The sequence below is a fragment of the Symphalangus syndactylus genome, chromosome 2 (genome assembly GCF_028878055.3).
Source record: "Symphalangus syndactylus isolate Jambi chromosome 2, NHGRI_mSymSyn1-v2.1_pri, whole genome shotgun sequence".
NCBI classification, from domain to species: Eukaryota; Metazoa; Chordata; class Mammalia; order Primates; family Hylobatidae; genus Symphalangus; species Symphalangus syndactylus.
Window position 1 is genome coordinate 67,408,605 of NC_072424.2, and position 19,980 is coordinate 67,428,584.

The window sequence follows — 19,980 nt, forward strand, 5'->3', positions numbered from 1 at the left end:
TCTGGAGATATTTGCAGTTGAGGTAAGAAGGGTTATAAAAGGGCTTACCCTCTTTTCTTTCCCTGGATGGCTAGATTGGGTCTGTAGCAGGAGCCTGAGAATTTCCCACAATGCACTGCCACATCACAGGGTGGTAGCTTCAGCTAATAGTGGTAGGATAATGAATCAGGTGGGCTAGAATGGGGTTCTGGGTGGCAGTAGCCTGGGGACCATGGGCAGCAGTAAGTACCCTCCCTAATACACACACACACACACACACACACACACACACTATATATATGTACAATTTCATGGCCAAGTCAAATCTGAAACCATAGTATCTCTAGCTTATGACACACACATACCTACATACAAGATCTTCAACAGCAATGCCAGGCAAATCAACCTATAGCAATATATCCCATCAATGAAGTGACTTCTCCAGACCTTTCATGCTGCAGGAAATAGAAATGACAGCCTGAAACTCCTTTGTGAAGGTAATCCTTATGGGAGCAAGAGAACCCACCTCAGTGGCTTTGCCCTCCGGTGAAATCTCCTGGCTCTCACTACCTTTCCATTGGTTTATTAGAGAGCATAGTTAAGCAAGCCATGCCTTCCTCATTTGCATCCATCTCCCCTCTCCAGTCCCTCATTACATCTTAGGACATCTTCAAGTCTCACACCTGTTCCTTTTTCCATGCTCGTTCTTAAGCATGCCCTGGATTATTTCAGAAGCCTCAAGCAGATTGGCGGGCTCAAGTCTAGTCCCTCCTTTCATCCTGCTCTTCCTCTGCTCAGCGACCTTCCCATAAAGCTCCTGCCCGACCCTGTCTATAAGCCTCTCTCGGCCCACCTCTGGAGTTCCTCCTGGCTCCTTTCCCTGGAGCGCCTCCTGTGCCCTCAGAGTGGGGCTCACTGGCCTGCTTCTCATTCCTGCCTATAGACCTCCAACCTGGCCCCAGGCCCTCTCCCTCCCCGAAGACCCGCCAGGCTGCTTCTGCAACTCTCCCTTGGCACCGCATGCAGCTTTGTGCTGTCGTTTCCTAGTTCATGTTTTTCATGGTTCCCTCATGGATCAAAAGCTTGAGGGAGAGCAGCAAGCTACGTACGGTAATATCGCCGGTAGTGCCTGGCTCACTGCTCAGGAGATGGGTGGCTGCCCATTTCTTCAAAATGCACATAGTCTGGAACAGGAGTTGATGGTGTGTAATCACTTTTTTTTTTCTTTTTGAGACAGAGTTTCACTCTTGTTGCCCGGGCTGGAGTGCAATGGCTCAATCTCGGCTCACTGCAACCTCCGCCTCCCGGGTTCAAGCGATTCTCCTGCCTCACCCTCCTGAGGTAGTTGGGATTACAGGCACCTGCCATCATGCTCAGCTAATTTTTGTATTTTTAGTAGAGACAGGGTTTCACCATGTTGGCCAGACTGGTTTTGAAATCCTGACCTCAGGTGATCCACTCACCTCGGCCTCCCAAAGTGCTGGGATTACAGGAGTGAGCCACTGAACCCGGCCTGTAATCACGTTTTTTTTTGGTTTGTTTGTTTTGTTTGTTTTGAGACAGAGTCTCACTCTGTTGCCAGGCTGGAGTGTGATCTCGGCTTACCGCAACCTCTGCCTCCCAGGTTCAAGCTATTCCCCTGCCTCAGCCTCCCGAGTAGCTGAGACTACAGGCACGCACCACCATGCCCAGCTAATTTTTGTATTTTTAGTAGAGACGAGGTTTCACCATGTTGGCCGGGGTGGTCTTGATCTCTTGACCTCGTGATCCACCCACCTTGGCCGCCCAAGGTGATGGATTACAGGTGTGAACCACTGCACCCAGCCCACAAATTCTTTCTGTGTAGATAAAATGGCTTCAGAAGGACAGGTCAGGAAACTCATGGGTCCCAGAGGGAGGGACATTTTGTACCAGCCATAGTCCGTAGAAAGATCCTTCTTATTCAGCAAATATAGCAGCTCCTGTCTGGGAAATCAGTACTCACTACTCAGGGTGGGGAAAAACGCCTGCTACATATATATCTACCCTAGGTCACATTTTCTAATGTCAGGTTTTGAGATATAGGTATGAAGTCACGCTGTTCTATGAGTTTTGACAAATGTATACGGTTGTGTCACAACCACCATAAGATATAGAATGCTTCCATTGCCCCTTAAAGTTCCTTTGCGCCCTCTAGTGGCAGGCCCCCAGTTACCCTCTCCCAGCCCCGGGCAACCATGGATCTGTTTTGCTTGTTCACAAAGGTCATATAAATGGAATCATACAGTATGCGGCCTTCTGTGTGTGGCTTTTTAAACTCAGCGTAATGTTTTTGAGATTCCTCCGTGTCGTTACATGGAGGAATGGTTCACGCCTCTTTATTGCTGAGGAGTATTCCATTGTGTGGATCTACCACAATTTGTTTATCCAAACCTCTGGTTTTTAATTTTCTTGATGCAAATGCTTTTCCACATCATTGATATTTCCTTATTGGCAATATAAGCTTTGGTATCATCTATTTCTAGAGGCATCAGATTTCTTTCATTTCACTCATTTATTCAACACGTATTCAGTGGTTGCCATGAAGCCCATAACTTGCAGACAACTTGAGAGTAGAGTTTTTAAAACCTGGGCAGACCCCTTGTTGCTGAGAACTAAACTAGCAGTGGTTCTCCACCTGGCTGCATGTTAGACCCTCCTGGGGAACTGTAAACAAACGAAAAAGGAAAAAAACAAAACTTAAAAAAAACAAAACCCTGAAGACCAGGCCTGGGGTGACGGACTGTCCCAGTTTGCCCTGGGCTAAAGGGTTTCCCGGAATGTGGGACTTTCAGTACTAAAATGGGGATGCTGGATACCCACCCCCAAGGCCACGTAAATCAGAGTCCCTAGAACGGTTGTGGCTGTGCACAGGGCTGGTTTGAAAGCTTCCCCAGGTGATTCTAGTGTGCACCCAAGGGTTGAGAACCAGCCAGCCTGCTAGAACCTCAGGCCCATAATCCTCCCTGTGCCTGGAAGTAAAAGTGAGACAAAAGATCCACCAGGGCTGGTTGGAACTAAGGTGAAGAGAAGGGGGATAAGTAAACTGGCCGCATCCAGTATTCCTCTATTTTTTTTTTTTAACTCATTTCTCTTTTTAAAAGATCAGGAATCTGATATCCTGAGGTATTGGCAGCCAGTACTGTGAGATCCAGAGGGGTGTGAACTAGGTGAGGGAGAAGCAATGAGCAGGCAGTGTAATGCTCTGAGCCCACGCACCTGCAAGCCTGACCCAGCATTTAAGCTCAGCAGAACCAACGCGGAGCGTCTGTGTTTAACCTCCTGAGTGCTTGCAGGCTCTTGGATGACACAGGGTCACCTATCACACGGCCTTGTTTTCTTGTTACTTTTCTAGGGGTTATCAGCGGCCTCACATGCCCTACTCCCATAGACTCAAAAGTTCTGTTCATGTCCTGCAATTTTTTCCTGCAGTATTGCTGTGGACCTTATTCTGACCCTTAGTGGTCATTGTGATGTAGTGTGTTGAGGTTCTCAAAAACAAGAAGGACCCAAAAAGCAAGAGGGTCTCAATCCGTGTCCTAAGTGATAGATGCAACTGTACTGCCTGAAAGGCGGGGCCTGGTGTCCATAGTTAAAATTTTGATGTTTCAAGAAAAATACAAGAATGGGTGACTTGAAAAAGGCTTACAAGTTAAATCTCAGTTGCATTAGCCTGCCCTTCCAGGAAGTGGCTAGTTTTACCTTTTTTAGCCCACCATTGGCAGGGATTGTAACCACAGCTATTGCCCATGTGGGGCAGGAAGTCATCTGACAGGAATTGAGTGCTGTGCATGTGTCCAGCATTATGTGTTAAGAAAATGCCTTCTTAGACACTCTGAATCAATCCCCATAGTTTTAGGATGTGGGGGTCATTCTCCATTTCCCAGGTAAGGAATTTGAGCATTTGAAGAGGCTGGCTTTTAATTAGTAAGTTGCAGAGCCAGGACTTGGAACCAAGGTTTTATGACAAATAGGACTCTTCTGCCTGTTCAGACTCCAAATTAAATGTTCTTACCTCTGAAGCATCCCCACCGAAACCATCGGGCAAGAGGCAGAGAATGTGAGCGTTGCCTTTTCCCCTGAGTAAGTACTGCCCCTCTGCAAGGCATGCAAGTCTGTGCGGAAGCATGTTGCTAATGTGTCCTCCTTCTCTCTGCCTCTCTCCAAGGCGGGGAACACAGCTCTGCACCTGGCCTGCCAGAACAGCCACTCCCAGAGCACGCGTGTCCTCCTGCTGGCCGGGTCCCGCGCTGACCTCAAAAATAATGTGGGTGAACAAAACCAGATTCTCATGCTGTCTCTTTCTTGTGTCACTTCAGAAAATAACTTCATGAGCATACTTGAACCTTAACATCTAGAAATTAAAATGTAAAAAGTATTTGGGGACTATCTCTAAAGTGTTCTTTTTTTGGCAATTTTCTAAGGGATCATTCAGGCACGTGAGAAGAGGAATCAAAAGACTTGGAAATACTACTTTTTTCCCATCCTTTTCCCTTCATGCGTCATCTTTGGTTTATTATTTCGTACAGCACGTGTCTGGCCAGTTACAGACTAGGAAACCAGTTAATGTTTTAAGAAAGTCTATCCACATAGAGTGTTGAGTGTTGTACTATTATCAGCAAATATGAGCTGGTGCCATTTACAGGGGAGGTCCTCTGATGCCCCATGCCCAGCATCTACAGTGAGCAGGTCCTACTGATGACTGAGGCGTCCTTGGGATGAGCTGACCGGAAAGGTCACATGGGTATCGCTTCTTCACAAAGAAGCTGTATTTCCTTTATAAATCCCCTGCCTTAGCCACGTTGGCTAAATAAATAAATAAATAAATCTGAGGCTTCTTTCTACAATGTCCTCAAGTGAGGGTCTCCCTGTTTGGGGTAGACTCGTCTAATGCTCTGAACCTCAGCTTTGAGCTTGGTTCCGTCTTAATGCAGGGGAGAAAAGTATGCCGAGTGGCCAGCGTTCTCCAGACAGAGCTAGAATGGAAATGGCAAGAAAACACTGCAGGCAGCTTTTTGTCTCCAGTTCTTTATTGTCTTTCTGGGAACAGGGTTCTGCCTGTTGCGCTTACTGAGCATCCTGCCCCTGAGTTTTTCTTCATACCCTTTTATTGCTCCCAGTGATTGCTTCCTTATCAGCTCCCCTACTACATAGTTCCATATAGGATATGGGGTCCAACTGAAGTGGGTTGCTCCTTGAACTTCAGGGGGTACGTGTAATCTTAAGATTTGACAACTGACCTGCTTCCCTGTCCTTTCATCCATGAGGGATCTATGCTGGGAAGGGCTCATTTCCAAAGCAATGCTGTTGGTCTTAAGTCAGTGTACTACTGACCTTTTGGGTTGTAGGGAGGCTAGGGTCCCTGGATCCTCCTCAGGCACAGGTAAGAGCCTGCCTTAGCTCTTGCAAAGGTCTCATGGGGAGCAGACGTCTAGTTTCATAAACGTGAAAGCAGTGATTCTGTGACCACGTGGTTGTTCTGCACAGGCAGAAAGGGAGCAGGGCTGCCCACAGCAGCAAAGAATGGCGAGCCTTTGGGTGGAGCATCTATGTTAAAAGAGCTGCTTATGATTCCCTAAAGAGTAGATGATAGTCTGCCAGCTTTTAAGTAACATTTTCTTTCTGCTTTTCTCTATTTGTTTTGTAACTGCTCAGATTGTGCTTAGAGTTTGATTTTTGTCCGCAGGCAGGAGACACCTGTTTGCACGTTGCTGCGCGCTATAATCACTTGTCCATCATTAGACTCCTCCTCAGTGCTTTCTGTTCTGTTCATGAAAAGAACCAGGTCAGTGCATGTATCCTCTTCATGGCTGCCAGCACCCTTCCCACAAGGCTACCGGACAGGTGTGTTAGTGCAAACGGGAGCAGAGACATGCTGCCATGTCACCTATCTGGGACTCAGCCAGCAGTGGGCTTTGCATGGGTGTCACACTGAGTTCTAGTGGCCCTGGCTTATCTGGCCTTCTAGAGAAAGTGTGCCCTTATAATTCCCATGCATATCACCACATTTGCATATTGAACATTTTCTGGAGATCCTGGGGCAGGCTTTGTTTTTTAAATGTGATTTTAAAAAGAAAACCCACAAGGAAGAATGTGATTTAGTAAAGAAGCAAGGGAGGCCGGGTGCAGCGGCTGACATCCCAGTACTTTGGGAAGCCAAGGCAGAAAGATCACTTGAGGCTAGGAGTTCAAGACCAGCCTGGAACAACATAGCAAGACCCTGTCTCTACAAAAAATTTTTTAAAAATTTGGCTGGCCGTGGTGGCTCATGCCTGTAATCCCAGCACTTTGGGAGGCTAAGATGGGCAGATCACTTTGAGCTCAGGAGTTCAAGACTGGCCTGGCCAACATGGTGAAACCCTATCCTACCAAAAATACAAAAATTAACCGGGCGTGGTGGCATGGACCTGTAATCTCACCTACTCAGGAAGCTGAGGCAGGAGAATTGCCTGAACCCAGGAGGCAGAGGTTGCAGTGAGCTGAGATCATGCCACTATACTACAACCTGGGCAACAGAGCAAGACTACATCTCAAAATAAATAAATAATAATTAAATTAAAAGATAAAAATTAGGCAGAGTGGCATGTGCCTGTAGTTCCAGCTACTCAGGAGGCTGAGGCAAGAGGACTGTTTGAGCCTAGGAGTTCGAAGCTATGGTGAGCCATGATCTTGCACTGCACACCAGTCTGGGCAACAGAATGAGACCCTGTCTCTTTAAAGGAAAAAAAAAAAAAACCACCAAGCAAGCATAGGAATTAGAAGTCTTATAACTCTCTAAGTTCTGTTCCTTGCACTGCCACTTACTTACACTTGAGCTGATAGTCGTTCATTTCCATAAAATTGGGCACATGATCTGTAGAAAGTGCCATGCAATGGGGTTTTGAAATAAAGCTGTGAATATTATCGTCTTCCTTAGAAATGTGCACGATTTCCAGCAGTCATTGGATTTGAAAATTAGATTGTCTTAGTATTTATTGATACCTGTGTGGTACATTGTTTGGCTTTTCTTTGTTGGAGTGCATAAATCTTAACTAAAAAAAAAAAATTAGATTGTGGTGTAGATGAAAAATACTATCGAACGGTGGTTTCTGACCCTGGCTGCATATGAGGATCAACAGGGGAATTAAAAATACTGTTCCTGGATCCCACCCCAGTTGAAAGAGTCAGAACCTCTGGGGGTGAGGTCCAGGCAATGGTGTTTTAAAAAGCTCTCTGTCTGAGTATACAGCCACTGACCTAATCAAGTAGCTAAGTCTGTCATTCCACGGCCTCCCCAGTGGGGTGCTAGGTCATCAGGTGACCTCTGCATAGCCCCCACCAACCAGTGCCTTTCAACCTTGGCAGCGTGTCATGGCACTTGAGAGCTTTAGAAAGTCCCCCTGCCCAGCCCACATGGCAGACCAATGAATTCAGAATCTCTGGGAGTGGGACCCAGGCATCATCATTTTTTAAAGCTCTGAAGCTTATTCCAATATTCAGCCATGGGAAAAGCACTGTGCAGAGCTTCCCGTCAGTACACATAGCTAAGTGACTGAGAAACGAAATAAAAATTTTCCCACCCCTCACAAAGATGGCTGTATTTTCATGCGACCCAGGAAAAAAGTATCAGGCGCTTTGCCTGATCACCTGATAGGAGAAAGAATGAATTGTTTCACTTCTCCTATATTTGTCTGGTTTATTTATATCATTGTGTTTGGAAAATGACAGCATTTGCATTTGGAATTGGCCCACTAAGCTGCAGTTGTCCTTATCCTCCTTTCATAGTTGATTTTGTGAAAGCATATTTCTTGTATAAAGATAATATGAACATTTATTTATAGGCTATCTGTAAGATGTAGAAAACAGTTGGTCTTGAGTGAACACTGGTTCTTGGTGTTTCCACCCGCACAAAGCATATCCTGAGCCTGCAGATGGACTGAGTCCCAGTGGCCCCTTCAGATCTACCCGCCGTAGCTGCAGGCTGGCCTGTCACCTCTCCAGTGCTTGCAGAAGTAGCCTTCTTCACAGCTTCTCCTGCTCAATCCAGCACTCAGACACCAAGCAGTTTTCTGACCTCTGACCTCCCTGGGTAAAAGAACAGAGCCAAAAGTGGAATGACTAGCCTGTCTGCCCCAGGCCTCCTGCCTGTCCTCCTGTCTTCGTGAGGCTTCAGGTCCCACCATTCTCAACAACCCCAGGCCAGCATTACTTTGCCCCTGCGTTTAATCCTGCTGCGTGATTTCAGGTATCCCCACTCAGAAAGAAAGGTGATACTGGTGCCGAGGTCACTTAGTTCCAAGGTCTCTTTAAGTAGAGCCTCATAACACTTTAACAAAGGGCCCCATTTCAGTCTCAGGCAAATCTCAGTTTGACTTTGAAGAGGCACACCTAGGCCAGGTAATGAAAAGCTGGGGGTTGTAGGCCATGAGCAGATGAGGTTTAGCAGGCCTTCTAATCACTTCCAGGCTGGAGACACAGCACTTCACGTTGCTGCTGCCCTAAATCACAAGAAGGTGGCCAAAATCTTACTGGAAGCCGGAGCAGATACAACCATTGTTAACAATGTAAGTTGAGTTGCAACATTGCTTTTTAAAGTGGTTCCCACCCCTTTCCAGAATGGGATGTGTACTAAACTCCTGCAGACCCCCAGGCCCAGCACACTCTGGAAGAGGGGGGATCTCTGCCGGAACCACAGCCCCCGGGGCCATTGGGGTGGACTTGAAGGGGACCCCTGCTCTGAGCAGCCCCAGGAGTTGACAAGCCTTGGGGCCTGCTTTTAGCTGCCTAACTGCAGTGAACACAACCTGGCATGAAAAGAATGGGATGTCCAGTTAAACTGACAAGTGGATGTTACCCAAAGTGAGTTCCAAGCTGTAAATGCATGTGGTGCTCAGAAAAATGGCCACATGGCCCTCAGATTAGTCAGCTTCAAAATTCTAAAGCAACTCCTTTCTCTTCCACTTCGCCTGACCTCACTGTTTCCCTTTCCCCCTCCCCCTCTCACTCTGTGTCCTGCAGATCCTAGAGCAGGCACCAGCTCAGGTGCGCTTTCTTCTTCGAGGCTGTCCTGCGGTCTCTGCCCCTCTAAATGGTTCAGCAGGGGCCTGGAGGGTGCAACAGCTGCTGTGTGGAGGTTTTTTTGAGGGGTGTGGTCTGGGACTGCTGAAGCTGGCACAAGGCTCTTCAGCTTCCTTGGCTCCTGTATCTAGCTCCCCTCTTCCTCCTCCTGCCTTCTGTTCTACAACCAGTACTGGGGGCGCAGTTACCTCTTCCATGATGCCTTGAATATCTTCCTTTTGCTATCAACTCCTGGGTTTTGGCTTCATCTCCTGAGAACCTACATTATGGCCATAACTCGTAATTGCTTTTCATATTCAGCTTCCTGAATCTCTCTGGCCAGCCCTGATCTGCCCCTCTGGCGTCTTCCCACTGTTTTCCAGTGAAGATTAATCACTGGGCTGGGCCTCAGATCCTCTGTGGTGTTTCCCCAGCTGAAACATTCCCCCTGGATGCTGTCTGAGTGCTACCTTCCCTCCCCTCTTTGCAGGGAAGCACTCCTTGGTGGGTGGTGCCCAGGCCTTGGCCTCCTAAAGCACTTCTCGCCCCCTTGGTCTGCCCTTGCCCTCTGTTGTCATATATTTTACTCAGCGTGTCCTCCAGTGTGACCCACCTCCCTCACTGGAGGGTCTGAGGCTGATGACCAGGGCCACATCACATAGGTGGCCATGTTTTGCCACGTAGGTGCTGGGTGTGACTGGGCGTGGAACTGCCTGTTCCTGGCCAGAGCTGTGCCAGCTGGGCTATGTGCATGTGGGATCAGTGGCCCTTTCTCACCTGTCCTACTCTGCCTCTCCTCAGGCAGGCCAGACTCCGCTGGAGACTGCCCGCTACCACAATAACCCGGAAGTTGCTCTTCTCCTTACTAAAGCTCCCCAGGTAGGATTTACTGCCCTTTCCATGGTACTGATTATGCGGGGCTACAAAGTTGTTGGGACTCCTGGTTGCAATCTACTGAAGCCACTTCAAACTAACTTAAATATGGAATGTAAGCAGGCAGTGGAGGTATAGGCATGCATGGGGGCCCAGGATGACGGGAGTCAAAGGCTTCAAGTCCAGCTCTTCATGTTCATACCTGGGCCGCCTCATCTTCCCCCTGTGGCTGGATGTTGGTCACGGCCAGCTGCCTGGGTCATAATTTCCCAGCTACTAAGCCAAGGAAGAAGTTCCAGTTTAAGACATTGCAGGAGGGGGCTATGATTGCAGAGTTTAAGCCAATGCCCATCCCTGAAGAAGTGGGACAGGGACTTTAAGAAGAGAAGGGGCATTCCCCAGAGAAAGGCAGGAGGGAGGTGACCATTCTGGGCAGATAGTCACCTGCCAGAGATAGTTAAGTACAGTCTAGTTTTCTTTCCTCTTTTACTGACTAATGGTATTTTGACCATCATTTAATTTTTTTTTTAAATGGTGGCTGATACTTTAGTTGAGGTTGACATTATCTAAGTAACAATAAAGAAATGTAATAATAATTTATAAGCTATTCGTAATTCTAGCCCCCTGAAACAACTGTTTTTGTTTCATCCACAAAATAGATGAAACAGACACATAATTTTTACATACTTGTGCTTACGATGTATATACCCTTTTGTATTTCTTCCTTTTATCCTATTATAAAACAATGTTCTGCAGTCTTCATAATTATTCATTATAATGGAGGCATAATATTATTTTTGTTGCTATTAATAGTTTATTAAGCAATTTCCTTAATGTTGGACATTTAGGTTATTTCCAGATTGGCACTACTGTGTATTACATTATAGCAAACACTGATTGGCTGTCCATCTTATTCTGCAAGAAGAAGATAAAGTCTCAGGGAGTCAAAGGAAGATTTTGAACACAACCCTGCTATAAAATAACCCGACACCAGCCCAGGGTTTGGGATGGCCTTTATTTCATTTAAGTTTTTAAAACATGCCTAATATGACTAGTAGTTTCTGGAAATGGTTAAGATTTGTGTCTTTTGCAAAATTGATCACCGTCTTGTGCATGGAGCTGGTCCTTCTCAGTGGTCTCTGGAAGGCCACAGCTCCTGACAAAAGGAAGTCAGTAGGAAAAGCTGCGGGGTTTCCACCGCTAGCAGCTTTTACCGTAAGTGGAATCACATCCATGAATCCTGATAGAAAAATGCTAGAATCTCATAGATCTAAAAGTGTGAAGTGCTGTATAAACGTCAGAGTCCATCACATTTTTCTGGCAATTTCAGTATGTAGTAATTTAATGGACAGCCAGCCCCACCCTCAGCCATACAAAGATCATCAAGTCTTACAGGGTTGGAGGGTTCCCCAGGCATAGAAAGATTGACGGATCTTTAATCCACCTGTCATTTGTCTTCCAGAGCCCAGGATCTTCACTTACAGGGAAAAGAGCCTTACCGTGGACCATTTCCCTGTGCAGTTCTTTTTTGTTTCCACTTAAAACAAAAAAAGACTTAAGTTTCTCCATGCTTACATCGAATAACAAGTTGGATGGCATGCTGTGAAAGTTTATTTTATGCATAATTGTATATGCTGAGGCTTTTTCTTAACACAAACAAGGAACTTTAGGCATAAGATGTTATGCATACTGTTCTCTTGATCTGTGGTTACAGAAATATCATTAGTGTTTGCTTTGCCTGAAAAGAGAAATCCCCTTGCCTTAGGCCCATAGTTGGACATGGATTTTAAATGGGCCACAGCAGTACTAAGAGGATACTATTATTTATTTATTTATTTATTTAAGACAGAGTCTCACTATGTCACTCAGGCTAGAGTACAGTAGCGCAGTCTCAGCTCACTGCAACCTCCATCTCTGGGGTTCAAGCGATTCTCCTGCCTCAGCCTTCTGAGTAGCTGGGATTATAGGTGCCTGCCACCACACCCAGCTGATTTTTGTATTTTTAGTAGAGACGGGATTTCACCGTGTTGGCCAGGCTGGTCTCAAACTCCTGACCTCAGGTGATCCACCCACCTTGCCTCCCAAAGTGCTGGGATTACAGACGTGAGCTACCATGCCCAGCCGTAGGATACTACTTTTGGAGGCCTCAAGGTCAATATTCCCTCACTTCTGTGGACTGGAAAAGATTAATGACATCCCATTTGGTAGATGGTCTGGTTTGCTGAGAAAGGCTGGAAGCCATGCAAAGTTATTTTCACTGACTAATGATATGGTGAATGGAGGGAATTTTGCTGATTATTATTTTGGGTTTGGGCGACCTCTGAGTGTCACTTGTCATTTTGATTGGTGTGGTTCACAGATGCTCTGAAAGTAAATTTTAGGCTGATTCTGGTGCTGTATTAAGAGTCCATACATCAGGTGAGCGATGGGTATAGTCACTTTCTTTCACCATACTTGATTTCCTGGTGAATCTGAATTTAGCTTTAGAAATGACTTGGGGAAGTGGTTCTCAGACTTCTTGGTCTAAGGACTCTTTTACATTTTTAACTATTACGGACCAGAGATTGAAGGCTTCCATCAACTCAAAGATCTGTATTCTGTTAAACACCCTCTGTCAATTAAGCCTCCTGAAGACAGGTAGGGAAGCACCTGACAGTGACTGACAGTCCACTGCGTGCCAGCCACCTATTTTTTCTTGGTGAATCCCAACGACTCCCCGTTTTTCTTTCTTTTTCTTTTATAAAAATAAAGACGAAGCCGGGTGCGGTGGCTCATGCCTGTAATCCCAGCACTTTGGGAGCCCAAATGGGCAGATCGTGAAGTCAGGAGATCAAAACCATGCTAGCTAGCACGGTGAAACCCTGTCTCTACTAAAAATACAAAAACAAATTTAGCCAGGCATGGTGGCAGACGCTTGTAGTCCCAGTTACTTGGGAGTCTTAGGCAGGAGAATGGCGTGAACCTAGGAGGTGGAGCTTGCAGTGAGCCGAGATCATGCCACTGCACTCCAGCCTGGGCCACAGAGTGAGTGAGACTCTGTCTCAAAAAAAAATAATAATAAAAAAATAAAGACAAGGCCTTGCTTTGTCTGCCAGGCTGCTCGTAAACTCCTGACCTCAAGCAGTCCTCCCACTTTGGCCTCCCAAAGTGTTGGGATTATAGGCATGAGCCACTGCGCCTGACCCGTTTTTACATTTGAGAAGACAGAGCACAGAGAGGTCAAATCACTTGCCCAAAGACCCTATAGCCAGCAGCTACTGGGTTCAAACTGAGATCTGTTCTGACCCACATATGTTTTTCTGTGTCCATTCTGTCACTCTGCACTGTAAGAGGCAGAGTAAAAGCTTCCTTTTGGGGAAGAGATAACTGTCCCGTGGTTGGTACTATGGCTCATAGATACACCTTAATAATATTTTGAATCAAATTGATGTGACTTGGACACAGTTTGGCCAAGGGAACATCTGCTGGGCTAGCTCAGGTCCAGTGTACCAAGATGGAGAGTGAGACTGTGCCTCACACGGGGCTGCTGCGTTGCACAACTCCAGGAGACGCCATTCATATCCTAGTTTATGTGAATGGCACTTCCTGGAGCACAGTCTCTGTGCTTGTAGTTGGCAGTCCCCGCCCAGCATCAGTGTCTGTAGTTATTACCATCATAGACTTTAAGCTTCTTGAGGTCAGGGATAATACCCTACCTGTCTCCGAGTCCCTGTGGTGCCCAAGACAAGACCTAGGAGGATGGTAGGTGGTCCAGAGGTGCTTGCTTGATGTGAACACCTGCTCTCACCCTCTAGGCTGTAAATTCCATTAGGTCAGAGCCCCAGGTCCAAGGAGAATTCTCTCACGCAGATGCTGCGCACACCAGTGGTTTTAACAGTGCCGTTTGCCTCCTTCAGGTCTTGCGCTTCAGTCGTGGGCGAAGCCTGAGGAAAAAGAGAGAGAGGCTCAAGGAAGAGAGGAGAGCCCAGTCTGTGCCAAGAGATGAGGTGGCCCAAAGCAAGGTGGGGGGCAGTCCTCCCGCCGTCCCCACATCCACCCGTGCTCAGAGGGTGGGAAACTATCTCCCTGCTTCGGCCAGGTTCACCTGGTGGCTGCCTGGCCCTCTCTGCCTCTCCTCCTTGCTGTAGCTCTTCAAACTGTTGCCAGTCTTTTTCTCTTTGGTTTCACATCCTCCATTCCCCAAGGTTTCAGGCCATGTGCCTCTGTCTGTGCTGCCCATTACCCATCCAGTACACATCAGGGGCACACTTACCAGCCCAGGTATCTGCAGCCTTTGCCCATGCCCTGCAGGTAGCACTGCCTCTCTGACACCATGCCCAGATTGTGTAGGGCAGTGGCTCTCAAAATGTGATGTCCAGTGTGTCATCTGGGACCTTATCAGAAATGATAATTCTTGGGCCTCACCTCAAACCCACAGGATTAGAAACTCTGGTGGGGCCCAGCAATCTGTTGGAACAAGCCCTCCAGGGTATTCTCATGTGGACTAAAATTTGAGAGCCACTGGCATAGGTCACTTCCATTTAGGGAGGGGAGCAAGGCTATGCTAGCCTGTATGGCTCCCTTATATGAATTAGAAAAAGATGCCCCTGGTGGGCAGACCCACTGTGCACAGGGCACGCATGGTGAGCAGAGCCCAAGCTGATTTCAGCTCCTCTTGCCCCACACCTCCGCCTCAGCTAGGTGCCCTTGTGCTGTGTAGCCCTGGAATAAACCATGCCTTTGAGTTCACTCAGGAGGGAGAAGTCTGGGATATAGAGACAGCTTTTGGCACAGAAAATGTTATCACCAAGTACTTGCTCTTCTATCTGCTATTTCAGAATCCTCTCATCAATTTCCAGGGTTAAGGCATTGCAACTCTGATTAACTTCCTAGGTGTGAATTGTACATATTCAGTTGTGAACGTTCTCACAAGGACCAGAAATATGATATTTTTTCATTTCAAAGGATTCTTACTCTTTGCCATGAATTTTGTGGGTTGGGGTAGCAGAGTGGGGGGATGGGGGGGACAGGGGGGCGGGAGGGGGGCTGCATCCAAGGTCAAAGAATGAGTGAGTTATGTTTTGTTGAAATGTAAACGACCAAAAATCTCTAATGCTGAGGTGTTTTGTGTCAGGTAGGTTCCTGGTGTTCTACAACATCGAATCGGACCCAGGAATATATTTAGCTTAGGACCTAATAAATACAATAAAAGCCAAATGTTCAACCAACCAGGAAAACATTCTATGTTAGTTAAGACCACCAAGCAGTGCGTCCTATGTCTGAAATTTATGTCATTTGCAAAGGTTCCCCTGGGTCCCTTACTATATGGAATCTTGCAAAGAAAAGTTGACCCTATTAGTGAAAAAGGCCAAGGAAGCAAACGCAATGGGTCTCTGGGCTTTTTCCTTCTGTAGGGCAGTGTCTCAGCAGGAGACACCCCCAGCAGTGAGCAGGCTGTGGCCAGAAAAGAAGAAGCCAGAGAAGAGTTCCTGTCAGCCTCCCCAGAACCCAGAGCAAAGGATGACAGGAGGAGAAAGTCAAGGCCCAAGGTCAGGAGACACAGAAAGCAGCCCAGAGGGTGGCTGGGAGGCAAGGTGGTGAGGGTCCTGGCAGAGTGTCATGCCCATCAGCTAAAAAGCCACCTCACTTGGCTGGCTGGTTTGGAGCCAGAGCACAGAAATTAAATCTGGCTAACATCAGATATAAGGTGAATGTGCTGATATATTTCTTTTGACATGTGTGGCTTGGAGTAGAACACCATGCGGTGAAACAAAGTGGGGCTCTTTGCCCAAACGGGGTGACATGGGCACCCCTGACTGGTGTCAGTCTTGCAGAGGTCAAAGCATTCAGGGGTGTTGTCTCTTCCTCTCCCACAGGTGTCAGCATTTTCTGACCCCACCCCACCAGCCGACCAACAGCCTGGACACCAGAAGAACCTGCATGCTCATAATCACCCTAAAAAGAGGAACAGGCATCGGTGTTCATCCCCACCCCCACCCCATGAGTTCAGGGCATATCAGCTCTACACATTGTACCGGGGCAAGGATGGGAAAGTGATGCAGGTACCTGCTAAGCAATGTCAGGAGAAGGGAACATAGGCCTTCAGCAAGGGTTTTTGTTTAACGGCATTCCTGGGGGCTGATAGCCACTTTAGGCATTGACTTAGTTAAGCACAAGCTTTGAAGGTAAGCCAGATGGCCTCCCGACCTGCGTGGTGCAGATCCACTCCTGCTGCTAAGGCCAAGGCAGACAGAGGTGTGTAGCTGCAGAGCTTGCTGCACCATCCTCAGGTGACGAGGTAGCTTGAGGCCCCAGGGTATATAAAAGCATCTTGAGGAGGTAGACACTAAGATTCAAGATACCCTCTGAATCTTAGTGTCTACTACACCCAAAGCTTGGCCTTTAAGATGTTCCAAAGTTTTGACAAGATAAGCCTATCTCTTCCATCATCTCTATCCCCTGGTATATTGCCTGGCACGTGGTGGGTGCTCAAAACATACCTGATGAAGGAACGAACAAGGGATTGATTCCTTTTTTGTTTCTTTCTTAGGCACCAATAAATGGTTGTCGATGTGAACCTCTAATCAACAAGCTGGAGAATCAGTTAGAGGCTACTGTGGAGGAGATAAAAGCAGAGCTGGGATCGGTTCGGGACAAAATGAATACAAAGCTGGGGCAGATGGAGAATAAGACCCAGCACCAAGTATGTCATAAGGCCCAGCTTCCTAATTGCAAGGTGTTCTGGCGGAACATGGACTCAGGGACCAACTTCGACTTTAGCATACCCTTCCACCCTGGGAGTGTCCAGTGGGCTGTCAGGGAAGAGGCCTGCTTCTGCTTATGTGATTTTGTTAAAGTACATTTATTTCAGCTTTTTAAAGAACATGTTTAAATTGCTTCTTATAAAAATAAGATATCCCCATTATAGAGCATTTTTAGAAATATGAAAATTAGGAAAATAAATCACCTACAGGCCCACTGTGCTGAAAAGCACTATTAATATTTGGGTTTAGGCTGGGAATGGTGGCTCACATCTGTAATCCCAGCACTTTGGGAGACCAAGGCAGGCAGATCACTTGAGGTCAGGAGTTCAAGACCAGCCTGGCCAACATGGTGAAACCTCGCCTCTACTAAAAATACAAAAATTAGCCTGGTGTGGTGGCGCACACCTATAATCCCAGCTACTCGGGAGGCTGAGGCATAAGAATTGCTTGAACCTGGAAGGTGGTGGAGGTTGTAATGAGCAGAGATCATGCCACTGCACTCCAGCTGGGTGACAGAGCAAGACTCTGTCTAGAAAAAAAGAAAATTTGGAGTTTATCTTCTTTGAGTTTTTTTATATGTCCATCTTTTTATGTGTCAATTTTTGCTACACTCCTTTCCCATTGCATACAAAATTAGAATAATTATGTATTTTTTTTCTTTTCCCAACTTTTTATTTTAAAAGTTTTCAAACATACAGAAAAGTTCACAGAATAATGGAATGAATGCTTGTATATAATCCCTGCAGTCAGCCAGTTAATATGTTGCTACATTTGCCTCGTCTCTCTGACACATATGTTTTTTTAACTCTTGAACTATTTCAGATTTAGTTGCAGACTGTCCTGACAGGGCATCTCTAAATATTTCAGAATGTTTAGAATAAGAATAACACTTTCAACTTCATAATAATATTGTTTTCACACCTGAGAAAATGTTATCCAGTCCATATTCAGATTTTCTCAGTTTTCCTAAAATAGTATTTGTTACAACTTTTTTTTTTTTTTTTTTTAGATGGGGTCTGACTGTCACCTAGAGTGCAGTGTGGCAATCTCAGCTCACTACAGCCTCTGCCTCCTGGGTTCAAGCGATTCTGCCACCTCAGCCTGCTGAGTAGCTGGGACTAAGGCGGATGCCACCATGTCCACCTAATTTTTGTATCTTTTTGGTAGAGATGGGGTTTCACCATGTTGGCTAGGCTGGTGTCAAACTCCTGGGCTCAAGCCACCCGCCTGCCTTGGCCTCCCAGTGTGCTGGGATTTTAGGTGTGATCCACCATGCCCTGCCCTTTTTTTTTTTTTTTTTTTTTTTAAGTTTTTGCCAAATTGATTAAGGACATTTTACTGTTTAAGTTTTATTTTCTTGTTTACTGGTAAGATTAAACATTTTTAAGGCTTACTTGCTATCTGTATTTTACAGAAAGGCCATTTAAAAAATATTTTCCTAGGTCAATAATATATTAGTGAAGACTGTTTTGTGTATAAAAACCCCACTTCACCTAGCCTAAGCTGAAAGAGGAATGAGAGATGAATGTTGGGATACCTCAAGGGCCTCACTTCAGTTCAAGGGAGTGACAGATTGGGGTATAGAATCTTAGTCCTCCTCCCAAATCACCGAGAAAGGACCCTGGCACCCTTGAGTCAGATGCTCATACCTGAGCCAGTCAGTGTGACCTGTGAACAAAGCAATGTATACCTATGGCTTTTCTTGAAAACAGCCACCTGGAGGAAGAGGTTAAGGGAGTGGGGAGAGTAGGCCAATCCTAGAAAACAGGAGGAGCACAGGTCACAGGAAAACATGGACCGAAGAGAAAAACAGAAGGTGCTCACCACGTCTCCAGAACTGATGTTTCTTTTTTCCTAATGTTTTGAACATCTGGGTGTGGAATGCCACATGTGTCCCTGACAGGAGGGGAGCTCACCAGTGAGCCTTTGCGGATTGGCTCTTCCTAACAATAGTTCCTTTCATTCTTTGGTCCTTGTCAAAGCAGTGAAAGTTTAGCCCTCCTAGGTGTGGGATCCCACAGGAAATGCCAAGATGAAGGGGACTCCAGAAGGGCATGTGATTAAAAAGTGACAACTGCTTGTTCTCTGAAGCAATCCTTTAAGTTCCTTCTACACTCTTCTTACATACTTTAGCTACTTCCAGTGAAGCACCAAAAAGATTTGCTCACTGCAAGAGCCGGATAAAAGCTCATTTTACTGCCTTGTAGGCAACCACTAACATGTTTTAAAGTGGGGTTGGGGAAGAGAAAAATCTCCATACTTTGAGATGTAGTTTTTCCTTACAGTAGTCTGGGAAATAATGTTTTTTTTTTTTTTTTTTTTTTTTTTGAGACGGAGTCTCGCTCTGTCGCCCAGGCTGGAGTGCAGTGGCGCAATCTCGCCTCACTGCAAGCTCCGCCTCCCGGGTTCACGCCATTCTCCTGCCTCAGCCTCTCTGAGTAGCTGGGACTACAGGTGCCCGCCACCACGCCCGGCTAATTTTTTTTTTTTTTTTTTTTTGTATTTTTAGTAGAGATGGGGTTTCACCGTGGTCTCGATCTCCTGACCTCGTGATCTGCCCACCTCGGCCTCCCAAAGTGCTGGGATTACAAGCGTGAGCCACCGCGCCCGGCCGGAAATAATGTTTTAAGGCCTACAAGGCCTGCATGGGCTCAGGTTGTGTATTTACTGGATATTCAGAGTCTCTCTCTCTTTTTTTATTTTTTTTTCTGGCTCACTGCAACCTCTGCCTTCCAGGTTCAAATGAGTCTCCTGCCTCAGCCTCCCAAGTAGCTGGGACTACAGGCATGTGCCACCACGCCCGGCTAATTTTTGTATTTTTAGTAGAGATGGGGTTTCGCCATGTTGGCCAGGCTGGTCTCCAACTCCTGACCTCAGGTGGTGGGAGTATGGCCCACCACGCCTGGCCTGTATATTCACAGTCCTTATACCTCTTAAACTTTAACAAATGAGATTTTTTTTAAAAAGAAACATTGGCCTCATAGAAACATGCTCAAGAATTCTGAAAAAGTTCCATGAGTCCTGTATGCAAATGGAATCAGATAAGGGGTTGAAGTTTGCCTGCAGGGGCTCCTCCTTGGTTCCTCGAGCCCCTCTGCAGGAGCTGAGAAACCAGGGCTCACCCTGAGATCATCTCAGTCTTACACTCTGCTCCACTTGACTCCTAGATGCGTGTTTTGGACAAGCTGATGGTCGAGCGACTTTCTGCAGAGAGGACGGAGTGCCTGAACCGCCTGCAACAGCACTCAGACATGGAGAAGCATGAGGGGGAGAAACGACAGGTAGGAACCAGCATCTGCCAGTCCTTAACTTATGATTTACCACACAGGCC

The 19,980-nt window shown here is 46.5% G+C and overlaps 1 protein-coding gene across 9 annotated transcripts in view; it reads left to right on the forward strand.

The window, feature by feature from the left end:
• Positions 1–19,980, forward strand: part of ANKRD6 (ankyrin repeat domain 6) — a 68,082-nt gene that overhangs the window by 41,995 nt on the left and 6,107 nt on the right. For 4 of the 9 annotated variants that reach the window (XM_055258801.2, XM_055258810.2, XM_055258793.2 and 1 more), the window contains 9 exons: positions 4,166–4,264; positions 5,684–5,782; positions 8,442–8,540; positions 9,835–9,912; positions 13,803–13,907; positions 15,300–15,434; positions 15,762–15,947; positions 16,436–16,588; positions 19,817–19,930. In XM_055258801.2, coding sequence (XP_055114776.2) covers positions 4,166–4,264; positions 5,684–5,782; positions 8,442–8,540; positions 9,835–9,912; positions 13,803–13,907; positions 15,300–15,434; positions 15,762–15,947; positions 16,436–16,588; positions 19,817–19,930 — 1,068 coding nt within the window. The remainder of the gene's footprint in view (positions 1–4,165; positions 4,265–5,683; positions 5,783–8,441; positions 8,541–9,834; positions 9,913–13,802; positions 13,908–15,299; positions 15,435–15,761; positions 15,948–16,435; positions 16,589–19,816; positions 19,931–19,980) is intronic. The other 5 variants (XM_055258826.2, XM_055258817.2, XM_055258844.2 and 2 more) reach the window with 4 other exon arrangements.